This window comes from Staurois parvus, unplaced genomic scaffold (assembly GCF_062004578.1).
Source record: "Staurois parvus isolate SC_StPar_1 unplaced genomic scaffold, SC_StPar_1.0 ptg000096l, whole genome shotgun sequence".
In the NCBI taxonomy this organism is placed as follows: domain Eukaryota; kingdom Metazoa; phylum Chordata; class Amphibia; order Anura; family Ranidae; genus Staurois; species Staurois parvus.
The window spans coordinates 6,952,005-6,971,471 of NW_028317892.1; the positions used below are offsets into that span (position 1 = coordinate 6,952,005).

The window sequence follows — 19,467 nt, forward strand, 5'->3', positions numbered from 1 at the left end:
AGCCACTTTAACAGCATATAATCACCCAACCGGTGCACCTTAAAGGGTAAGGATTAGGAAGTCAGCTGTAAACAATACCATCTGCCTTGGGGCAAGATCTAGATTAGTAAAGTGATTTAGAGGGAAAGGTGGACTGCACCTGCTTAGGGGGTGGGGAATAAAGGTAAGGAAACTTTGTGGGAAAGTTTTCTTGTCCTTTAAAACGGAACTAAACTCTATCAATCAACATTTTCATCCTTATGCTGCTAGCATTATTGAATAGATAGGAAAGTATATTGTATTTACCTATTTTAAGCTTTTTTTTTTTAATTTCTTCAGTTGCTTCCTGGTTTTTGGCCTAGGCCAGGGGTGTCCAAACTATGGCCCTCCAGGTGTTGAGGAACTGCAAGTCCCATGAGGCCCTACAGGACTCTGACATCCACAGGCAAGATACCCAGAAGCAGAGGCATGATGGGACTTGTAGTACTTCAACAGCTGGAGGGCCATAGTTTGGACACTCCTGGCCTAGGTCAAAATGATGTCTTAAATACCATGAGTCTTCAAGGGCATTTTTTTCTTTCATCTGTAGGATGGGATTAGGGGTTTTCTCAGCTAAGCACACCCTCCCACCTGCACACCTGAGCTAAAAGCAGATGAATTCCAAAAAGTAAATGCTATATGAATCATCTGCCCTTACTCAAAATAGCCACAGCCAGAAATGCTAGGGCATGTTTTTCAAAGTGATTTCTCACTAAAGCATAGAAACATGGATGGATGGGAGAGATTTGTTTGAATATTAAAAATAAATTAAATAGCATTTACAGTTTGTGGTGCTCAGGTAGTGTTGAGTTCTGCTTTAAAGAATTTAAGAGGAGAGGATTGAGCAGAATGAGTTACCTGCTGGAAGGCTATGTGTGCAAGAAGCATAAATATGTATATTTATATCACATAAGAAACATACTTAATTCACAAGTCATTTAATGATTTAAATAAAATCTTTACTCAAAATTATAACAAACAGCTTTGAACATTGTGATGTGATAATAGCAAATGCCTTATATGTATGCTAGGTTACATATATGCCTGTTATTTGAGGAGGGATTTGAAAACATTGCATTAAAACAACAAAACTATTTACAAATTACACATATATGGATGTACATACAATTTTTGTACCATTATCATCGATTAGAAAAAGCAGAGATCAAATTACAAACAAGTGCAAATAAATACAAAAGAACAAATGAGCTATCAGCTCATGGAGGCTCCTACATTTTCACTGAGGCCCCCATTTACTCTAGGGCATTTTGAATCGCTGCGATTCTGCCCAAGATTTCAAAACACTCTGTTAAAATGACAAATCGCGTGTGCAGGTGCCATTAATTCTAATGGGACCTGAAAACACAGTGAGGTTCTTCCACGAATGTCGCGCAATAAATTGTGTTACAATCACAGCAAACCTCATCACGCAACAAGCAGTGCCCAAAAGAAGTTCAAGAACTGCATCGCGCAACAATTGCGTAAAAACTGCACCACGTTTTCAGGTGCCATTAACATGAATAACACCTGAACACGCAGTTCTGTGATTTGTCATTTTAACAGAGCGTTTTGAAATCTTGGGCAGAATCACAGCAATTCTGCTCGCGATTCACAATGTTCTAGTGTGAAGGAGGCCTAATATTCAGTAAAAAAAAAAGGAAAGTGAAGTAACCAACAGCAAGTACTTCATCTTTATCTGACTTCTATATACTGACCTGTGATTGGTAGCTGTGGGTTACTGCACTTTGCACATTCCCTTAGTTACCTGGCTTTAGTGTACAAATCAACCGTTGCATTTCTGAGGCTTAGTTTTGAAGGGGACTATGCATTTATGCAAATAAACATTTACAGTATGTGGCACTGTTTAGAGGAAAGTGGCTAAATGAATTGGATACATTTTGGCAGCTAGGTACTACTTTCCTGACCACATCAATGAATATACATGTGGTCCCTATATAAAATACAGTATAAAAATTAAAAAAAAATACAGTTTTTTTTTTTTTTTCTAAGAAACATTTAAAATATGGAAAATTAACATTATGCCTTCAAACCAGTAGGTGGAGTGTTTTCTTACATTTCAGACTCTCTGTTGCTACTTTTATTAAAAGGATAAGTTCACCTTTGGTTACATGTTCCACCTGTTTTTAGAGTGGAACATGTAACATGTTCCCAATGCTACAGCTGCTGCCCCCCCTTCCTGTGACAGAAATACGGGGAGAATATTTCCCAGTACTAGCTGTCACTTATTAAAAACAGTGCGGCCGTGCAGGGCTCTGCCCACAAGGCCACATCATTGATTCACAGTGTTCTGTGAAAGATAGAAATGCATATCCCGACAGCCTAAGCGGTTGTCAGCTTGTAGTTTCAATGAACTACCATGACACTGCGGAGTGCCGTGGTAATTCATTGAATCATCCTGTCAGTATATCTACTTGCTCGTACATCCCGTACGGGCAAGCAGATGTACTGACAGGCCTGCAGGAGACCTGCATGGCACCAGCGATCAACAGCAGAAATGCTTTACAGGCTCCTGCAGACAAAAATAATAAACGCACATTTTTTTACCTGCAAAAAAATGTGCATTTAGTATTTTTGGTCGAAAGCCAAACTTATACTTTAAACCCCCATGACACATCCCGTATTTGATGGTTCAGTTCAAAAGCTTTAATCAGACTCAAAGCAAGCATCTCTACAATTAACCCATAGTACTACAGTATGTAATTCATTTGTCATGTATTAAATGTTAGTTTATTTAAAAAAAAAACACTGTTTAAAGTTGAATAAAAAAAATTAACAAACACCTGATAAAAAAAACAGACCCCAAACCATTGTATTTTGCCTTTACATTAACTACACATGACTAGAGGACACCCAGTCTGCAAACACTGCAAGGAGTGTTGACTGAACAACACTATAAATGTTTACATGCTTAATAAAACATAGCACTTTCTGGTATACTTTTCTCCTGATTAGCATTATTCATATTCATAGCAGGATTAAAAGAGAAAACAAAGTTTGGTTTTCTGCCTATAATGTGATCTCTTCATCAAAGTCAAAAATAAGGAAAATTTTAATCCAAAAGCACACAATAATTTTAAATAATCTTGTTCACTAACAGCAAATGGTAAAATCCACTAGGATTAAGATATTGAAACAATTATTTAAATCAGGTATCCCAATTAACATTGCTTATTTACTAAAGGTGTACACCATGTTTACTTTTTAAAGTGAATTTTCACTAAACGTTAATTCACTAAGCTAAAAAAAAGGAATTTGCTAAATAAGTATATGCTGTTTGATTAGTAAATCTACCACATTGAGTCAAGTGTGGGTTTTACACTATGAAGCTGGCCATACATTATGCAATTTTCTCCCACCACCTTCAACCTGTGGTAGAAGGAAAGAAAATTGCTCGATTTCCCCATCAACACACAGTCAGTGTGGATTGGGGAATCTCACCCGCTACACTATAGTGTTCTGATTGCAGGTTTCCTAGCTGTCAGAATACAATCTTCATTGCTGACAGCTAAAGCCATCAGCAGTGATCAAACAAAAAAAAATGATAGGCTGGATGTACTAGTCAATTGATAGATCAACTTCTGTACAAGCAGCCTATTTATAGATGGACTGAACTTTGGCCAGAATTTCAATCAGTCTATGGCTGGCTTAACAAATCACACAGTTTTGGTCACCTGCTCTATACATTACTCACTTGAAGTACAATACAGCCAGATCAAAAGAAGATATGTTGCTGAAGCTCACAAGACTGAAATGTATGTTCTTTTTCTGACATTATTGAATGTAAACGTATGTTTTATTACATATGTTGACTAACAGCGCACAGAGCGTAAAACACCTGCAGTTTGTGAAGAATCGAACCAAATTTAAAATTTGTGCTGGTTGCCAGGAGAGCAAGGGCTAAGGTAAGTAAAAGTGCTTTTTAATTGTATCCTGGATAAAAACAAGCATTTAACCCTTGAAGTGCGGGGAAGCCCCACTGCAAAGGCAGTTTTTTTAATTTTTCCAGAGTTCTACATAAAAGACATGTTATGCCACTGTTCTGGAGTAACTAGAGGCACTGCACATGTTGACACTGTAAACAAAATTTTTAATCTCTGCAGATCCCTTTTCTAAACCCTTTATTGAGCATATTGAGCTATATAAAGCCCATTTCCCTTTGCAGTTAAACAGCACACTTAGAGCTATGTACAGGTTATATCCTTCACCTTTTTACAAACTCCCTTTCAAAGTACAATTGGGTGTACTTTTGTGCAAAAAAAGACCTACATTTTAAGAATAAACTGTGTAAAAAGCAGAATTAAAAGCAGTAAATATGAAATCTTATTAGAAAACATATATATTTATATTCAAGAACAGGATTTAAAATGACTATCCATTACCTTCATCCTCCTTTTAAAGATATATCAATAAATAAGTCTCCTTTTGTAGAAAATACCTGCATGGAGGTTTTGCCAGGGCTCTGAGTTCATATTCAGATTATAGCCAGACTAAGTTGTCCATTTGTTTGTTTGGGCTTCAGTTAGCAACCTTGCAGTGCAAGTTACGTATGAGGTTCATTGCCATCATTTATGCTGATAGCCCTTTCTTCACAGTCTGCTTCTGCTGCTAGTCTTTTGTAGTCCGTATGAAAAAAGATGATCATAATGCAGGCTCCAATGCTACATAAACCAGCCATTACCAAAGTTGAAACTGTTTAAAGGAAAAACATACCAACAATTAAATACTAATGAAGCTGATATAATATCACAGCTGAGCTTTAGGCATACATCTAAAATATACAGACGAAATACTGTACATATACAAAAGCTGTTTTACCTGCCAAAAAAATGTGTAGCTTCATACTTCCAGACCTGCCATCCATCCAGACCTGAGATTTAAAATTCTGTGCCACACAGCACAGCCTTTTCTGGCAGGGAACCTGATATTTCTTTGCTACAGATAACACAACTAGGTCTTGCCAGCCCCCCCAATCTGTGACTGGACAGTAAGGAACAAGCAGGCCTGTTAAACTGCTTTCTGCTCCTATCAGCTTGTCCCTTGTTAGCACATAAACATTACAGGACAACCTATTGGCTCCTTTTGATGTTTCTCCCTCCAGTCTAAGGTGTAGTGTTCAGGGACTGCTACAGGCTGATACCAAGGCAAATTCAGATACTTATACTGGCTGCATTAAAAAATACACTTAATGGTGTATTAGTGAATACAGAGCTGCATTTTCTGTGTATTTTATATCTGCCTATATTTTAGCTTTACAGTGTATATAAAAAGTCTACACACCCCTGTTAAAATGTCAGGTTTCTGTGATGTAAAAAAATGAGACAAAGATAAATCATCTCAGAACTTTGTCCACCTTTAATGTGACCTATAAACTGTACAACTCAGTTGAAAAACAGACTGAAATCTTTTTTTTTTTTTTTTGGGGGGGGGGGGGGAGAAGTAAACATAAAAAACTAAAATAATGTGGTTGCATAAATGTGCACACTCTCTTATACCTGGGAATGTAGCTGTGTTCAGAATTAAGCAATCACATTCAAAATCATGTTAAGTAGGAGTCAGTACACACCTGCCATCATTTAAAGTGTCTCTGATCAACCCCAAATAAAATTTAGCTGTTCTTTTAGGTCTTTCCTGACATTTTCTTAGTCGTATCCTACAGCAAAAGCTATGGTCCGCAGAGAGCTTCCAGAGCATCAGAGGGATCTCATTGTTAAAAGGTATCCATCAGAAGGGTACAAAAGAATTTCCAAGGCATTAGATATACCATGGAACACAGTAAAGACCGTCATCATAAAGTGGAGAAAATATGGTGCAACAGTGACATTACCAAGAACTGGACGTACCTCCAAAATTGATGAAAAGACGAGAAGAAAACTGGTCTGGGAGGCTGCCAAGAGGCCTACAGCAACATTAAAGGAGCTGCAGGAATATCTGGCAAGTACTGGCTGTGTGGTACATGTGACAACAATCTCCCATATCCTTCATATGTCTGGGCTATGGAGTAGAGTGGCAAGACGGAAGCCTTTGCTTACAAAGAAAAACATCCAAGCCCCGCTAAAGTTTGCAAAAACACATCTGAAGTTTCCCAAAAGCATGTGGGAAAATGTGTTATGGTCTGATGAAACCAAGGTTGAAGTTTTTGGCCATAATTCCAGAAGATATGTTTGACACAAAAACAACACTGCACATCACCAAAAAAACACCATACCCACAGTGAAGCATGGTGGTAGCAGCATCCTGCTTTGGGGCTATTTTTCTTCAGGTGGAACTGGGGCTTTAGTCAAGGTAGAGGGAATTATGAACAGTTCAATCAGCTAACCTTGTCCCATACAAATGGTGTCCAAACCAAGCAGTATAAGGATCCAATTTAATGTTTTGTATTATCTGCCTTTTCTTTAAGAGTTCCTTAAGAAGTATATCTGTAAGACATCTACACTCTTTAATGTAAATTAGTCTCCCAGGTTTATGTTCTCATAACAGTATGGCTCCCACAGTTAATGTACTTAGAAAACTAAGAAATAAAAAGTTACAACATACTTGACCAATCATAAATTTCAATCTGATTCACACCACAGGAAGACAGCAGAGGGGCAGCATAAGGCTTGGCAAGCATCTGAAACAGCACCATGAAGATTAATCCCTGGACCTGACTTGGGATACAAAACAATTTACATTTAGTAATGCCAGTATTTCATATTTTCTCTAAAAATGTAATTACTGTTAAATCTTAAAATCTTAGTTAATAGTTAACAGTTAAAATCTTTTTTAGGGCAGTAGAAAGGGCAGTCATCAAACAACATATAATTTAGGTTACTGCCTGCTAAGAGCTCTTGGTATAAAGAGAGGTGAAAGTTGGTTGTTTACCAATGATCTGACAATTAAAAGATGTTTCTTCAGTCCAAGATATAAACAGACATTCAAGTCTAAGCCTGGACAAAAGATGGCAAGGAGCCATCTTTTAAAAACCTTGGCACCAGCGCTATGCAATGATACCCTTTTTTGATTAGTGAGTACGAGTACCGATACTTTCGGTCAAGTACTTGCCGGTGCAGAGTATTGATACTTTGCGGTGCAATTTGCGTCACTACAAAATGTATGGATGCAAACTGCACTGCAAAGAATAGCAAGCGATTTGAACTCTGCTCCTGTGTGAACCCAGGCTTGTCATAGGAGTGTTGCAGGGAGGTTTCCGGCAGTGGAGAGTGGGCGTGTGGGGATGTATACCATGCTGGCAGATGCTCCATATTCTCAGCTGTAAGAGAGGGGAGAAAGCGGTGGGGATTTTAAATCCCTGCGGCTTTATCTCCTCTCCTTGCAGTGATTACAGTTCGGGCTAGACTACATCTGACTGGTCAGCACTGTCATATGGACAGTGTCGACCAGTCAAATGCTGTCTAGCCCGTACTATCATCCCTGCAAGGAGAGGAGAGAAAGCAGCTTCACAGGTCTGAAATTCCCACAGCTTTCTCTCCTCTCAAGGATGACAGTATAGCTTAGATGGCATCTGAATGGTCAGCACTGTCTATGTGACGGTGCTGACCAATCAAAATCCCTCTAGCCCGAACTGTCATCCCTGCAAGGAGAGAAGAGAAATTTCAAATCCCTGCAGCTTTCTTTCCTACAGCTGTGAATATGGAGCATCTGCCCCTCTATGCTATACTTCGCCACACTCCCACTCTCCACCCAGCATGGGATTCATGCAGGGAGGTTTCTTGCACCGCTCCTGTGTGAACTCAAGCTATGACAAGCCTGGGTTCACACAGAAGCAGTGGGGAAACCACATGTAATTTGGACAGGAATCACATTTGTTCAAATCACATGCTATTCTTTGTGGTACAGTTTGCATTTTGTATTGACGCAAATCGCACCGCAAAGGTATTCATTTCCAGTATTGGGAACATTTTCACGAGTACTTGTGAAAATACTCAGTATCGCCACTGATACCGGTATCGATATCGGTGCATCCCTAGTTATAAGGAAAACATTTGTACTGGTAATTTTTAATAAGCTTTTTTTTAACAACGAATCTAACAATAAAATTATGGAAAAACATTAAAATAGCTTTCATCTATAAAGAACAATGAAGAGAAATTGCCAAATCTGCCCAGGGCTCCTGCATTATGGTAGCCGTTCCTGTCTCTCACAGTGCGGACAAGCCATGGTCCTGGTGCTGACAAAGTTTGGCTCGAGAAGGGGAGGAGCATTTAGGCATCGGTTTTCCCCAACATGCAGATATAGCTATAGCTGGTGGGGAGGCAGGTGCAGAAATTCCCATGCGATCATTAGGTAAAGCTAACACAGCATGAGAATGTGGCAGCTAATGTGACTGTATTGACAGCCAATGTGGTTAGAGACAGACTGAGATAAATTCACCTCTCTCACACACAAGCAGTACTTATGTCCTGTACACACTATCATTTTTTATTCCTTCAACCCAGTGGACCAATTAAAAAAAAAAAACAGATCACTGTACTAACACAACTGATGTAAGTACAACAATCTCCCCCGCTGTGCTGTTGTGTTCTGACAGGGGGACAGAACACACCTGTCTGCGCTCTCATTCGCTGAGAGCGCTGATCGAAAGCCGATCGTCAGACCTTTTTTGGTCATGCCCCTTCCACAGAAGCCGGACTCTCTACTGTACACAAGGGCCAAATTTTTCTATTGAACCAGCGGATACTGCCTGATATACGGCCCATGTGTATGCGGCTTTAACTCAGCAAACCTCTGGCTGTCAACAAAATCACCTTAGCTGTTACGTTCTCATGCAGTACTGGCTTTATCTATCAGTTGCTCTGGAATTTCAGCACATACCTCCCCACCAGCAATACTTCTCAATGAAACATTTCCTGGAGAGTTTTTTGGTGACCTGGTGACTAGGAATGGTCCAGCCCTGTCCAACAATTGGAAAAAATACCACCAAGATTAGGCGGGATAGCCTTGTGATAAGCTCTAAGAATCACCAAATAATTAAGGTGTGGGTGTAAACCTAACAAAATGCAAAAACCAAAAAGAGTCATAGCTGCAAGACGCAGACTATCAAAGTAGGTAATAATACACCCAAGCAAAGTAACTCACATGTAAAAACACATTTATTAATTTCCAGTAAAATGGAGAAAAAAGTGATATCTGCAGACAGTGAATATCACACAAGCACCTGACATGTAATTAAAAACAAAAAGTCCTGTCCAAGCCCATGTCAAATGTTCATGCCTAGGTCCAATATTATTATTAATATTACTACTGTCCTGCTCCTTCTCCAGTGTACAGTATCTGTATAACATAAATATGAACACTTGGCTGAAATGAGCATTTAAGTTTATAGATGAGTCAGCTGAGTCACTTGCTGGAGTACACTTTGATCTGGCCTGCATGTCCAGCCACCCTCTTTCATTTATGCTTGGCCTAACAGTGAGCAGAAGTTGAAAGAATGGGAAAGGGATTTCTGCAGGTAGATAACATGTAACGGGTCTAAGGCTGGCCATACATTATACAACTTTCTTAGACAACTCTCCTTTAGATTTACCAAAACCATATAATATGAGGTCAAACCTAAACACTTTCAATTCGTATGCGATCAGGCAGGCTCTTTCATTACATAGTTGAAGGTAAATCTAAGGCAAGTTGAAAAAGAAAACTGTATAACGTATGGCTAGCTTTACAGGCCAGTTATATCACTGGCATATAGTAGGTTAAACGTGTACAGGGTAACACTATACATATCCTGTATATTTTACTATATCTTATAATACATTTCATAGATACAGATAGAAGTACAATTTGCAATACAGCAAATGTAAGGGCAAAGCTCAGTGCAGACATACTATTTACTTGGTGTGCAGGCATACTATTTATTTTTTTAACCCACACACATATTTATATTTTTTAACATCCTGAAAAAGTATATTTTTGCAGAAAATTTAGGCTTCATGCACAATAGGAAAGCTAAAAACTGCTTTAGAAAAAATTAACCTTTTAGAATTGCTTTAAGGAGCAGGCTGGGAAGCCATCTGCCACATCCTTAACAATGCATAAGTCATCAGCTGTACAGCTGAATGTAAAAAAAAATACCATTGCCGGCAAAAAAAAAAAAACAGTGTAGGCGCCCCCCAATCCATACCAAAGCATTATCCGAGCATGCAGCCTGGCAGATCAGGAAAGGGGGGGGGGTGAGAAAGCACCCCCTTCACACTTATGAACCATACCAGGCCACATCAACATGGGGTGGTGCTTTGGGGCAAGTGGTTGTTGTGGGGGTCTGCTGGTGGGAGGCTTATTGGAATCTGGAAGCCCCCTTTAGCAAGGGGGCCTCTATCTCCCACCTCTCCCCCATGTGATCCCCCCCACTCACCAAAAAAGGGTAAAAAATAAATAAAAACACAACACACAAAAGTTTTGACAAGTCCTTTATTAACAAATAAAAAGGTCCCCCGGTGTAGATCCATTGTCAATCACGATGCCCACTGCCACCAATTCAAAAAAAGAAAAACCCTGCAGTCCCGACAAAAGCTCCCGCCATCTGATAGCTCCGCCATCTGACAGCTCTTAAATAACTAAGGGGCGGGGCCACCTGGTGATGTTGTCAGGTGACCCTGCCTCCTTTTGATGTCACTGACCCAGCATGTCGATCACGTCACAAGGGGGCAGTCCCAGGTCGATGATGTCACAAGGGGGCAGGGTCACCCAGTGATGCCACTAGGCCTGCCCCTTAATTAAGAGCTGTCAGACGGCAGATCTGTCAGTAGGGTAGGGTTGTAACTGAGTATTTAGCCTGTCAGAGCAATACATTTTGTAACTACAAAATACAGTTATAGTAACATAAATGTTGTGCTATTGGTTCTTCTTTTTTTTGGGCAGTCATTAACAGACAGGTAAAGAATGCCACTGTGGTATAGCTTATCACTTACTGCCACTTACCCCGAAATAAAGGCCAAACCCGTTGAACTTCCTTCTCCAACTGGGTAGGAACACTCCACCGCTAGCTCCATTGTAATTGGATATTGTGCAAAACAAAAAAAGCCCAGAAAAGAAGATATGATTGCCAACAGAACAGGTTGGTTCCTCAAATTTGACACCTAGGTATAAAAATAACTCAGCTGGTCATATACTATCACAAAGTATGTTACACTTTTGTCATTTTTTTTGTTATCACTGTATGTTCGTTATTCTCCATTGTACTATTTGCCTGCTGTGTTCACTTGCTTACTCCCATTTGTTGAACTGTGTGTTTTTTCACAGTACAGTACTTGTTGCACTTATTCTGGAATTTTTAAAGTATAACTAAAGGCAAAACCTTTTTGTGGAGATGGATTAGAACACCTGTCAGTTTTTACTGCTGTCTGTGTCCCCGTTAAGGAGATTCACCCTCTTTATTTTTCCTTTTACCATTATCATGGAAAGTAAAAGAAAATACCAAATGTTGGGTTGTCCCCAGAAAATTAACAGATGGGAAATATTCCAATGGGAACATTAGTTCTGGTGACTTGGGGGTCCCCAAGGAATTCCCTTAATTTGCAGGGATTTCCTCTCACTTCCTGTTTGACTATAGAACAGAAAATGAAGGGAAATCTCTGAAATGGTACATAGATGGCTAAAAAAAAATCTGACAGGAGTTATAACCCTCCCTTGCTCTATGCACAAGGAAAGAAAAAAAGTTTTGGCTATAGTTCTACTTTAATTACAACTCCAATTTCTGGTTACACTTCATTAACATGATTCCTGCACTGGTTTCCTGAAAGTAAGAATATGTCCTTTTTTTCTGCCCATACAGCAGACAAGATGGAGTTTTTCCTTCAGTCTCAAAAATCCTATTTTGTGTATGGCCAACCTAACCTCAAAAGCCTCAGTGTTAGAAATAAAAATAATTTACTTTGCATTTTCTCAAATCTGGTTGGAGATAGAGGTATATCCTCCTAACATAGATTACGTGCTTTCGGATGGTTTCTACACTGGACAAGCAGATGCAACCTTTGTGAATTGCAAATGGGCTGTTACTGAATTTTTTAAATCTAGGCTAGGTTTAGTAGCCTGCCTGATAAATAGTTCACCACAGACAGCAACTGGTAGCATCGGGGATGTCACAAAGACACGAGATCACAGAAAAGTGGCAGATTTGGTTGCAACAGCTTATGTCTTTTGAAAGCTTTAAGCAACAGTTGGCATCCTGTAGAGAATCATTCACTAAAACTGAAGGCAGCTAGATTCTCTTAACTTAAAATCGTTGATATCAGTATTCAGAAGACTGTATTCAGCCTGTATTCAGAAAGTATTTGATACATTTATTACATTAAAACAAAAGTAATGCACAACAACTAGAGTTTAAATTGCATCTCTTCTTTACAGACTTAGTCCACAATTTTCAAAAAGTTAGTAAATGTGCTTTTACGAATTGCTTGCATTGAAGCCTGCAGAGCATTGCACCCGTGATTGGTGCACTGGGGGAGCAGTGGATTCCCCTAGAATCAGGTCTGTACCTGACTGGAGAAAGTGTAGCTAAAATGCAAAGCAAAGAGGGAAAAGGGATAGCCATAATGACAGATGAGACATGTAGGAACTAAACCCAGACCTGGATGATGTAATTGAGTGCAAACAGCCATGCACAACTGTGCTAAATTCAAACAATCAAAGGATTCCCCTGAAAGATGCACCCCACAATTCAGATAAGGAGGGTGGATTTTATAGATTGTATACAGTATGCAAATTTCATGTTAAACCCTAAATAAGAGTAAAACAACCATACGTACCACCGCAAATGCTGTTAATAACAATGCTGTCAAAGCGAAACATATTTTGACAACCTCTGTAAATTTCTTTGCCCGGTCAACATAAAGGCCAAGTATCAGAGCTCCAATAGCCCCTGCAAGAATGAACAGAGCTCCACACAAGCCAGATATATACTGCAAAACAAACAATAAAGTTGATAAGTTCAGGATCCCAAACACAGCTTGTATTTTTTTTAATCAGAAGGTGATGAGTGAAAAACCTCTCTACCTATCAATTTTAATAGAAGCAGCATGCACTAATATGTGCTTCATATCTTTCACACACAGGTTCCTGATGGCATGGTTGCAACTCCACCCATCTGCTTAATAACATCAAATGATCCACTCACTTTGCATCCTAACGGACTTCCTCAGAAGCTTTTGAGGAAGTCCATCAGTCCATCAGGGCGTAACATGTAACAAGTGTGCATCCTATGATGTCATCAAGCAAGTGGGCGGAGTTGCAAACATTCCGTCTGGAGCTTGATACACGGGGCCAGATGCGTGAATTTCTGATTGATCTGCTCCTAAAGTGTATTTCACATGCTACATGTTAGTGGATTTTTACAATATTTAATAAAGATTATTATACAGTGAACACTAGATGGTTCTCTTCTTGTATTTATGAGCGATCAGTGGGACTGGGATGTTCCAGACTTGGAGGATGATATTTAACCTCCCTGGAGGTATTCCCGAGTGTAGCTCAGGGTAAAGTTTCAGTACCACAAGCGGTAACCCCGAGCTACACTCGGGAATACCCTGCAGCGTTGCTCAGGGATCCCTTCTGCACTTACCTTGACCTGTGCTCCCGCGATGTCCCTCCTGCAGTGTCCCCGGCAATGTCCTCTGGCCGATGCTGGCATCTGTCTTCCGGGTTCCGTTCCCTGCGACGTCAGAACACACGGAACGGGACGGAACGGCGGGAAATTTAAAAATGTCAAAAAGTGACATTCACTCAATACACTAAAATCACATAGTAAAACATTACTGTATTAAAGCATTTTACATACTTTTTATCCCTAGTGCTTTTTCCTGTGCCCTGCTTGCATATTTACTGTTCTTTCTGGCTGGAAACTGAGAAATGTCCATGGCGTCCAAAAAGCGTCCCTTTAGGTCAGAAGCGGTTTTAGATCAGCTAGAGAACCGTGATAGTAAGTTAGAACCACTTGCAGAATTCAGTGATAATGATTCGTGGGGAAATTCGTCATCAGACACTGAAAACAATTTTGCGACTTTGCTAAGTGATGTGCAAACTTGGCGCTATATTTCAAATTTCAGTGTTTTTGGTTTGATTATATTATTGAATTAAATGTATTATTATATTATTTTTTATGATTATTTATTAAACTATAATTTATGATTTCGCGTTTCAAATTTTACCATACCCGGGATGTTTACTAGACTCTTGTTCAGACAGATTTCAGTGAGTTATTCCTAAAAATTACAGGCCTACAATAAAAAAACTACATATTTCCATGCAAAAAAATTTACCGCTTTGAGCACAGAAATACTGACATAATCAGACCGCTAGGGAGGCTACGAGCCCAGGCAGACTCTATCCTATCTACAGTCATGTCCAAAAATATTGGCATCTCTGCTTTTCTGTCAGATAATGCACCACTTTGCCCAGAAAATTGTTGCAATTACAAATGTTTAGGCATTCTTATGTTTATTTATTTTGTTTGCATTGGTACGGCACAAAAAAGTGCAGAAACAAAAAGCCAAATCTAAAACATTCCATGCAAAACACCAAAAATGAACTGGACAAAAATGGCACCCTCAAATTAATATTTGGTAGCAGAAGAATGACCTAAAAAACACGTCAAAAAGCACCCAGAAATGGTTTCAGACGAAGTGATGGAGAGTATTGAACTGGCCAGCAATGAGTCCAGATCTCAATCCCAAGGAGCACCCATGAAGATCTCAAAACAGTAGATGGGAAAGGAACCCTTCCAACCTGAGAGACCTGGAGCAGTTAGTGAAAGAAGAGTGGTCCAAACTTCCAGTAGAGAGGTGTAAGGAACTCATTGATGGTTACAGGAAGCGATTGATTTCAGTTATTTTTTGCAAGGGGTGTGCTACAAAATATTAAATTGAGGGTGCCAATCATTTTGTCTAGTCCATTTTTGGAGTTTTGCATGGAAAGTGTCAGATTTGGCTTTTTGTTTCTCTACTTTGTGTCATACCAATACAAACAAAAGAAATAAACATGAGAATGCCTAAACATTTGTAATTGGAACAATTGTCTGGGCAAAGTGCATTATCTGACAGAAATGCAGGGGTGCCAATATTTTTGGCCATGATTGTATGCGGTTTCTGACCTCCTCTAATCTAAGAGGTCAACATGTGAGGGTTAGCATCCAACTCTTATTCACAAGTTTAGGTTGTGGTGTTGGTGTTTTGTGGAGAAGACAGAGGGATGCACGAAATTGGATTTACTGCAATTATTTGTTTTATTGGACACTGGTTTTGTTTAACAATTTATAGTATTAGAGTGTATTACATTTTTTTTTTTAAATTTATGGTGAAAGTGTTGACATCATTTTTTCATGTTTTTGTATGGGGATACAGTTTGTTTGTATATTGCTCACACGTTGACATATGAGGATTTGTTTTCTATTTTTATTTAGCATCCTTGTTTTCACTGCATATTGTATATATTGGAGGACAACACTTTTTGATTTATTATTTAAAAATAAACATCATCACATTGATTTCTCTTTGCTGCCTGTTATTAGTAAATTCTACAGCCAATCTTTAATAACAGCATAATTTCACTATACTGCCAAAAGTTCTGGGACGCCTGCCTTTACACATATGAGCTTTAATGGCAACCCAATCTTGATACTGAGGGTTCAATGTTCAGTTGGCCCACCCTTTTCAGCTATAACAGCTTCAACTCTTCTGGGAAGGCTGTCCACAAGGTTTAGGAGTGTGTCTATGGGAATGTTTGACCATTCTTCCAGAAGTGCATTTGTGAGGTCAGGCACTGATGTTGGACGAGAAGGCCTGGCTCGCAGTCTCCGCTCTAATTCATTCCAAAGGTGTTCTATCAGGTTGAGGTCAGGACTCTATGCAGGCCAGTCAAGTTCCTCCACCCCAAACTCACTTATCCGTGTCTATATGGACCTTGCTTTGTGCACTAGTGCGCAGTCATGTTGGAACAGGAAGGGGCAATCCCCATCTTCCCACAATGTTGGGAGAATGAAATTGTCCAAAATATCTTGGTATGCCGATGCCTTAAGAGTTCCCTTCACTGGGACAAACGCGCCAAGCCCAACCCCTGAAAAACAACCCCACACCATAATCCCCCCTCCACCAAACTTTACACCTTTCACAATGCTGTCAGGCAAGTACCGTTCTCCTGGCAACTGCCAAATCCAGAAATGTCCATCGGATTGCCAGACAGAGAAGCATGGTTCGTCACTCCAGAGAACACGTGTCCACTGCTCTAGAGTACAGTATCCAGCATCCGATGCTTTGCATTGCACTTGGTGATGTAAGGCTTGGATGAAGCTGCTTGGCCATGGAAACCCATTCCATGAAGCTCTCTACGCACTGTTGTTGTGCCAATCTGAAGGCCACACGAAGTTTGGAGGTCTTTAGCTATTGACTCTGCAGACAGTTGGCGACTTCTGCACACTGTGCGCTTCAGCATGTGCTGACCCCACTCTGTCATGTTACATTGCCTACCACTTCATGACTGGGTTGCTGTTGTTCCCAGTTTGTTACAATACCACTAACATGGTATTGTTAGTGGTATTGTAACAAACTGGGAACTAAGTTGACCGTGGAATATTTAGAAGCAATGAAATGTGACAGATAGACTTATTGCACAGGTGGCAACCTATCACAGTTCCACGCTTGAATTCACTGAGCTCCTGAGAGCGACCCATTCTTTCACAAATGTTTGTAGAAGCAGTCTGCATGCCTAGGTGCTTGATTTTATACACCTGTGGCCATGGAGGTGATTGAAATGCCTGAATACAATGATTTGGAGGGCTGGTCCAATACTCTTGGCAATATAGCATATATATTGACATCTTTACTGTGAAAGTTAATACACAGCCATTCAGACTGGGCTATGAGAATTGAAAGGATCAGAGTTGCTAATACATTCAAATCCTTCCAGCAACTTCAGGCTGACCTAATCAAATAAAGAAAAATATATACAATGCCTGTGCCTATTTATGGATGAGCTGTGGCATTGCAAAGAATGCCTCAGATGTAAAATCCCTAAGGCTTATGCAACATTAGACTGTGATCCTAAGACTAAACCCAGGTGGGCGGGGTGAAATGTGTCCGGGGGTGTGTGGTTTCTTGGTGTAGACACGTAAACTTAAGCTGTTCTTAATACATAGTTTATGGTGGCTGGTTAGAGAAGCAGTTTTTTCTCTATTTCCCGAGGCTTATGCAGTTATTTCTGCTCTCCTACAGAGTATAATAGACTCCCCTAAGAAAGTACAACCTTTCTTGCAGGTATTTGTTGACAAGGTCTAGATGCACTTCAGGACAGGTTTATGTTATCTACATGTTCTGGAGGTGCCTAATGTTGATTTGCCGCTAGCAGGATGTTTTTAATATTAACCAGTCCCCACCCAAACACAGTATATTTTCTAAAAGGCAGGCGGACAGCACGGGCAGGCTGGATCACATACAGGTGGAACTCAAAAAATTAGAATATCGTGCAAAAAATTTGTTTATTTCAGTAATGCAACTTAAAAGGTGAAACTAATACAGTGGGGATCGAAAGTTTGGGCACCCCAGCTAAAATTTTGTATTAATGTGCATAAAGAAGCCAAGGAAAGATGGAAAAATCTCCAAAAGGCATCAAATTATAAATTAGACATTCTTATAATATGTCAACAAAAGTTAGATTTTATGTCCATCATTTACACTTTCAAAATAACAGAAAACAAAAAAATGGTGTCTGCAAAAGTTTGGGCACCCTGCAGAATTTATAGCATGCACTGCCCCCTTTGCCAAGCTGAGACCTGCCAGTGTCATGGATTGTTCTCAATCATCGTCTGGGAAGACCAGGTGATATCAATCTCAAAGGTTTTAAATGCCCAGACTCATCTGACCTTGCCCCAACAATCAGCTCCATGGGTTCTTCTAAGCAGTTGTCTAGAAAACTGAAACTGAAAATAGTTGACGATCACAAAGCTGGAGAAGGCTATAAGAAGATAGCAAAACGTTTTCAGATGTCAATATCCTCTGTTTGGAATGTAATTAAGAAATGGCAGTCATCAGGAACAGTGGAAGTTAAAGCAAGATCTGGAAGACCAAGAAAAATATCAGACAGAACAGCTCGCAGGATTGTGAGAAAAACAATTCAAAACCCACGTTTGACTGCACGATCCCTCCAGAAAGATCTGGCAGACACTGGAGTTGTGGTACACTATTCCACTATAAAGAGATACTTGTACAAATAGTAATTGAGATACTTGGTATTCATGGAAGAGTCATCAGAATAAAACCTCTTCTATGTCCCCACCACAAAAATCATCGTTTGAACTTTGCAAATGAACATATAGACAAGCCTGATGCATTTTGGAAACAAGTTCTGTGGACCGATGAGGTTAAAATTGAGCTTTTTGGCCGGAATGAGCAAAGGTACGTTTGGAGAAGAAGGGGCACAGAATTTAATGAAAAGAACCTCTGTCCAACTGTTAAGCATGGGGTTGGATCAATCATGCTTTGGGGTTGTGTTGCAGCCAGTGGCACAGGGAACATCTCACGAGTAGAAGGAAAAATTAATTCAATAAAATTTCAGCAAATTTTGGATGGTAACTTGATGCCATCTGTGAAAAAGCTGAAGTTAAAGAGAGGATGGCTTCTACAAATGGATAATGATCCTAAACACACCTCGAAATCCACGGGGGATTACATCAAGAGGCGTAAACTGAAGGTTTTGCCATGGCCTTCACAATCTCCTGACCTCAACATAATTGAAAATCTATGGATAGACCTTAAAAGAGCAGTGCGTGACAGACAGCCCAGAAATCTCAAAGAACTGGAAGACTTTTGTAAGGAAGAATGGGCAAAGATACCTCAAACAAGAATTGAAAGACTCTTGGCTGGCTACAAAAAGCGTTTACAAGCTGTGATACTTGCCAAAGGGGGCAGTACAAGATATTAACTCTGCAGGGTGCCCAAACTTTTGCAGATGCCATTTTTTTGTTTTCTGTTATTTTGAAAGTGTAAATGATGGAAATAAAATCTAACTTTTGTTGACATATTATAAGAATGTCTAATCTGTAATTTGATGCCTTTTGGAGATTTTTCCATCTTTCCTTGGCTTCTTTATGCACATTAATACAAATTTTTAGCTGGGGTGCCCAAACTTTCGATCCCCACTGTATATGAGATAGACTCATTACATGCAAAGCAAGATAGTTCGAGCTGTGATTTGTCATAATTGTGATGATTATGGCTTACAGCTCATGAAAACCCCAAATCTACAATCTCAGAAAATTAGAATATTGTGAAAAGGTACAATATTCTCGGCTCAAAGTGTCCCACTCTAATCAGCTAATTAAGCCACATCACCTGAAAAGGGTTCCTGAGCCTTTAAATGGTCTCTCAGTCTGGTTCAGTAGGAATCACAATCATGGGAAAGACTGCTGACCTGACAGTTGTGCAGAAAACCATCATTGACACCCTCCAT

The 19,467-nt window shown here is 39.7% G+C and overlaps 1 protein-coding gene across 1 annotated transcript in view; it reads right to left on the minus strand.

Moving 5' to 3' along the window:
- Nucleotides 1-955: 955 nt before the first annotated feature.
- SLC49A3 (solute carrier family 49 member 3) overlaps nucleotides 956-19,467 on the minus strand; it is a 50,828-nt gene continuing 32,316 nt past the window's right edge. The window contains exons 7-10 of the mRNA XM_089670874.1: nucleotides 12,780-12,932; nucleotides 10,954-11,111; nucleotides 6,574-6,686; nucleotides 956-4,728 (exon numbers count right to left, since the gene is read on the minus strand). Coding sequence (XP_089527000.1) covers nucleotides 4,580-4,728; nucleotides 6,574-6,686; nucleotides 10,954-11,111; nucleotides 12,780-12,932 — 573 coding nt within the window. The 3' untranslated portion in view covers nucleotides 956-4,579. The remainder of the gene's footprint in view (nucleotides 4,729-6,573; nucleotides 6,687-10,953; nucleotides 11,112-12,779; nucleotides 12,933-19,467) is intronic.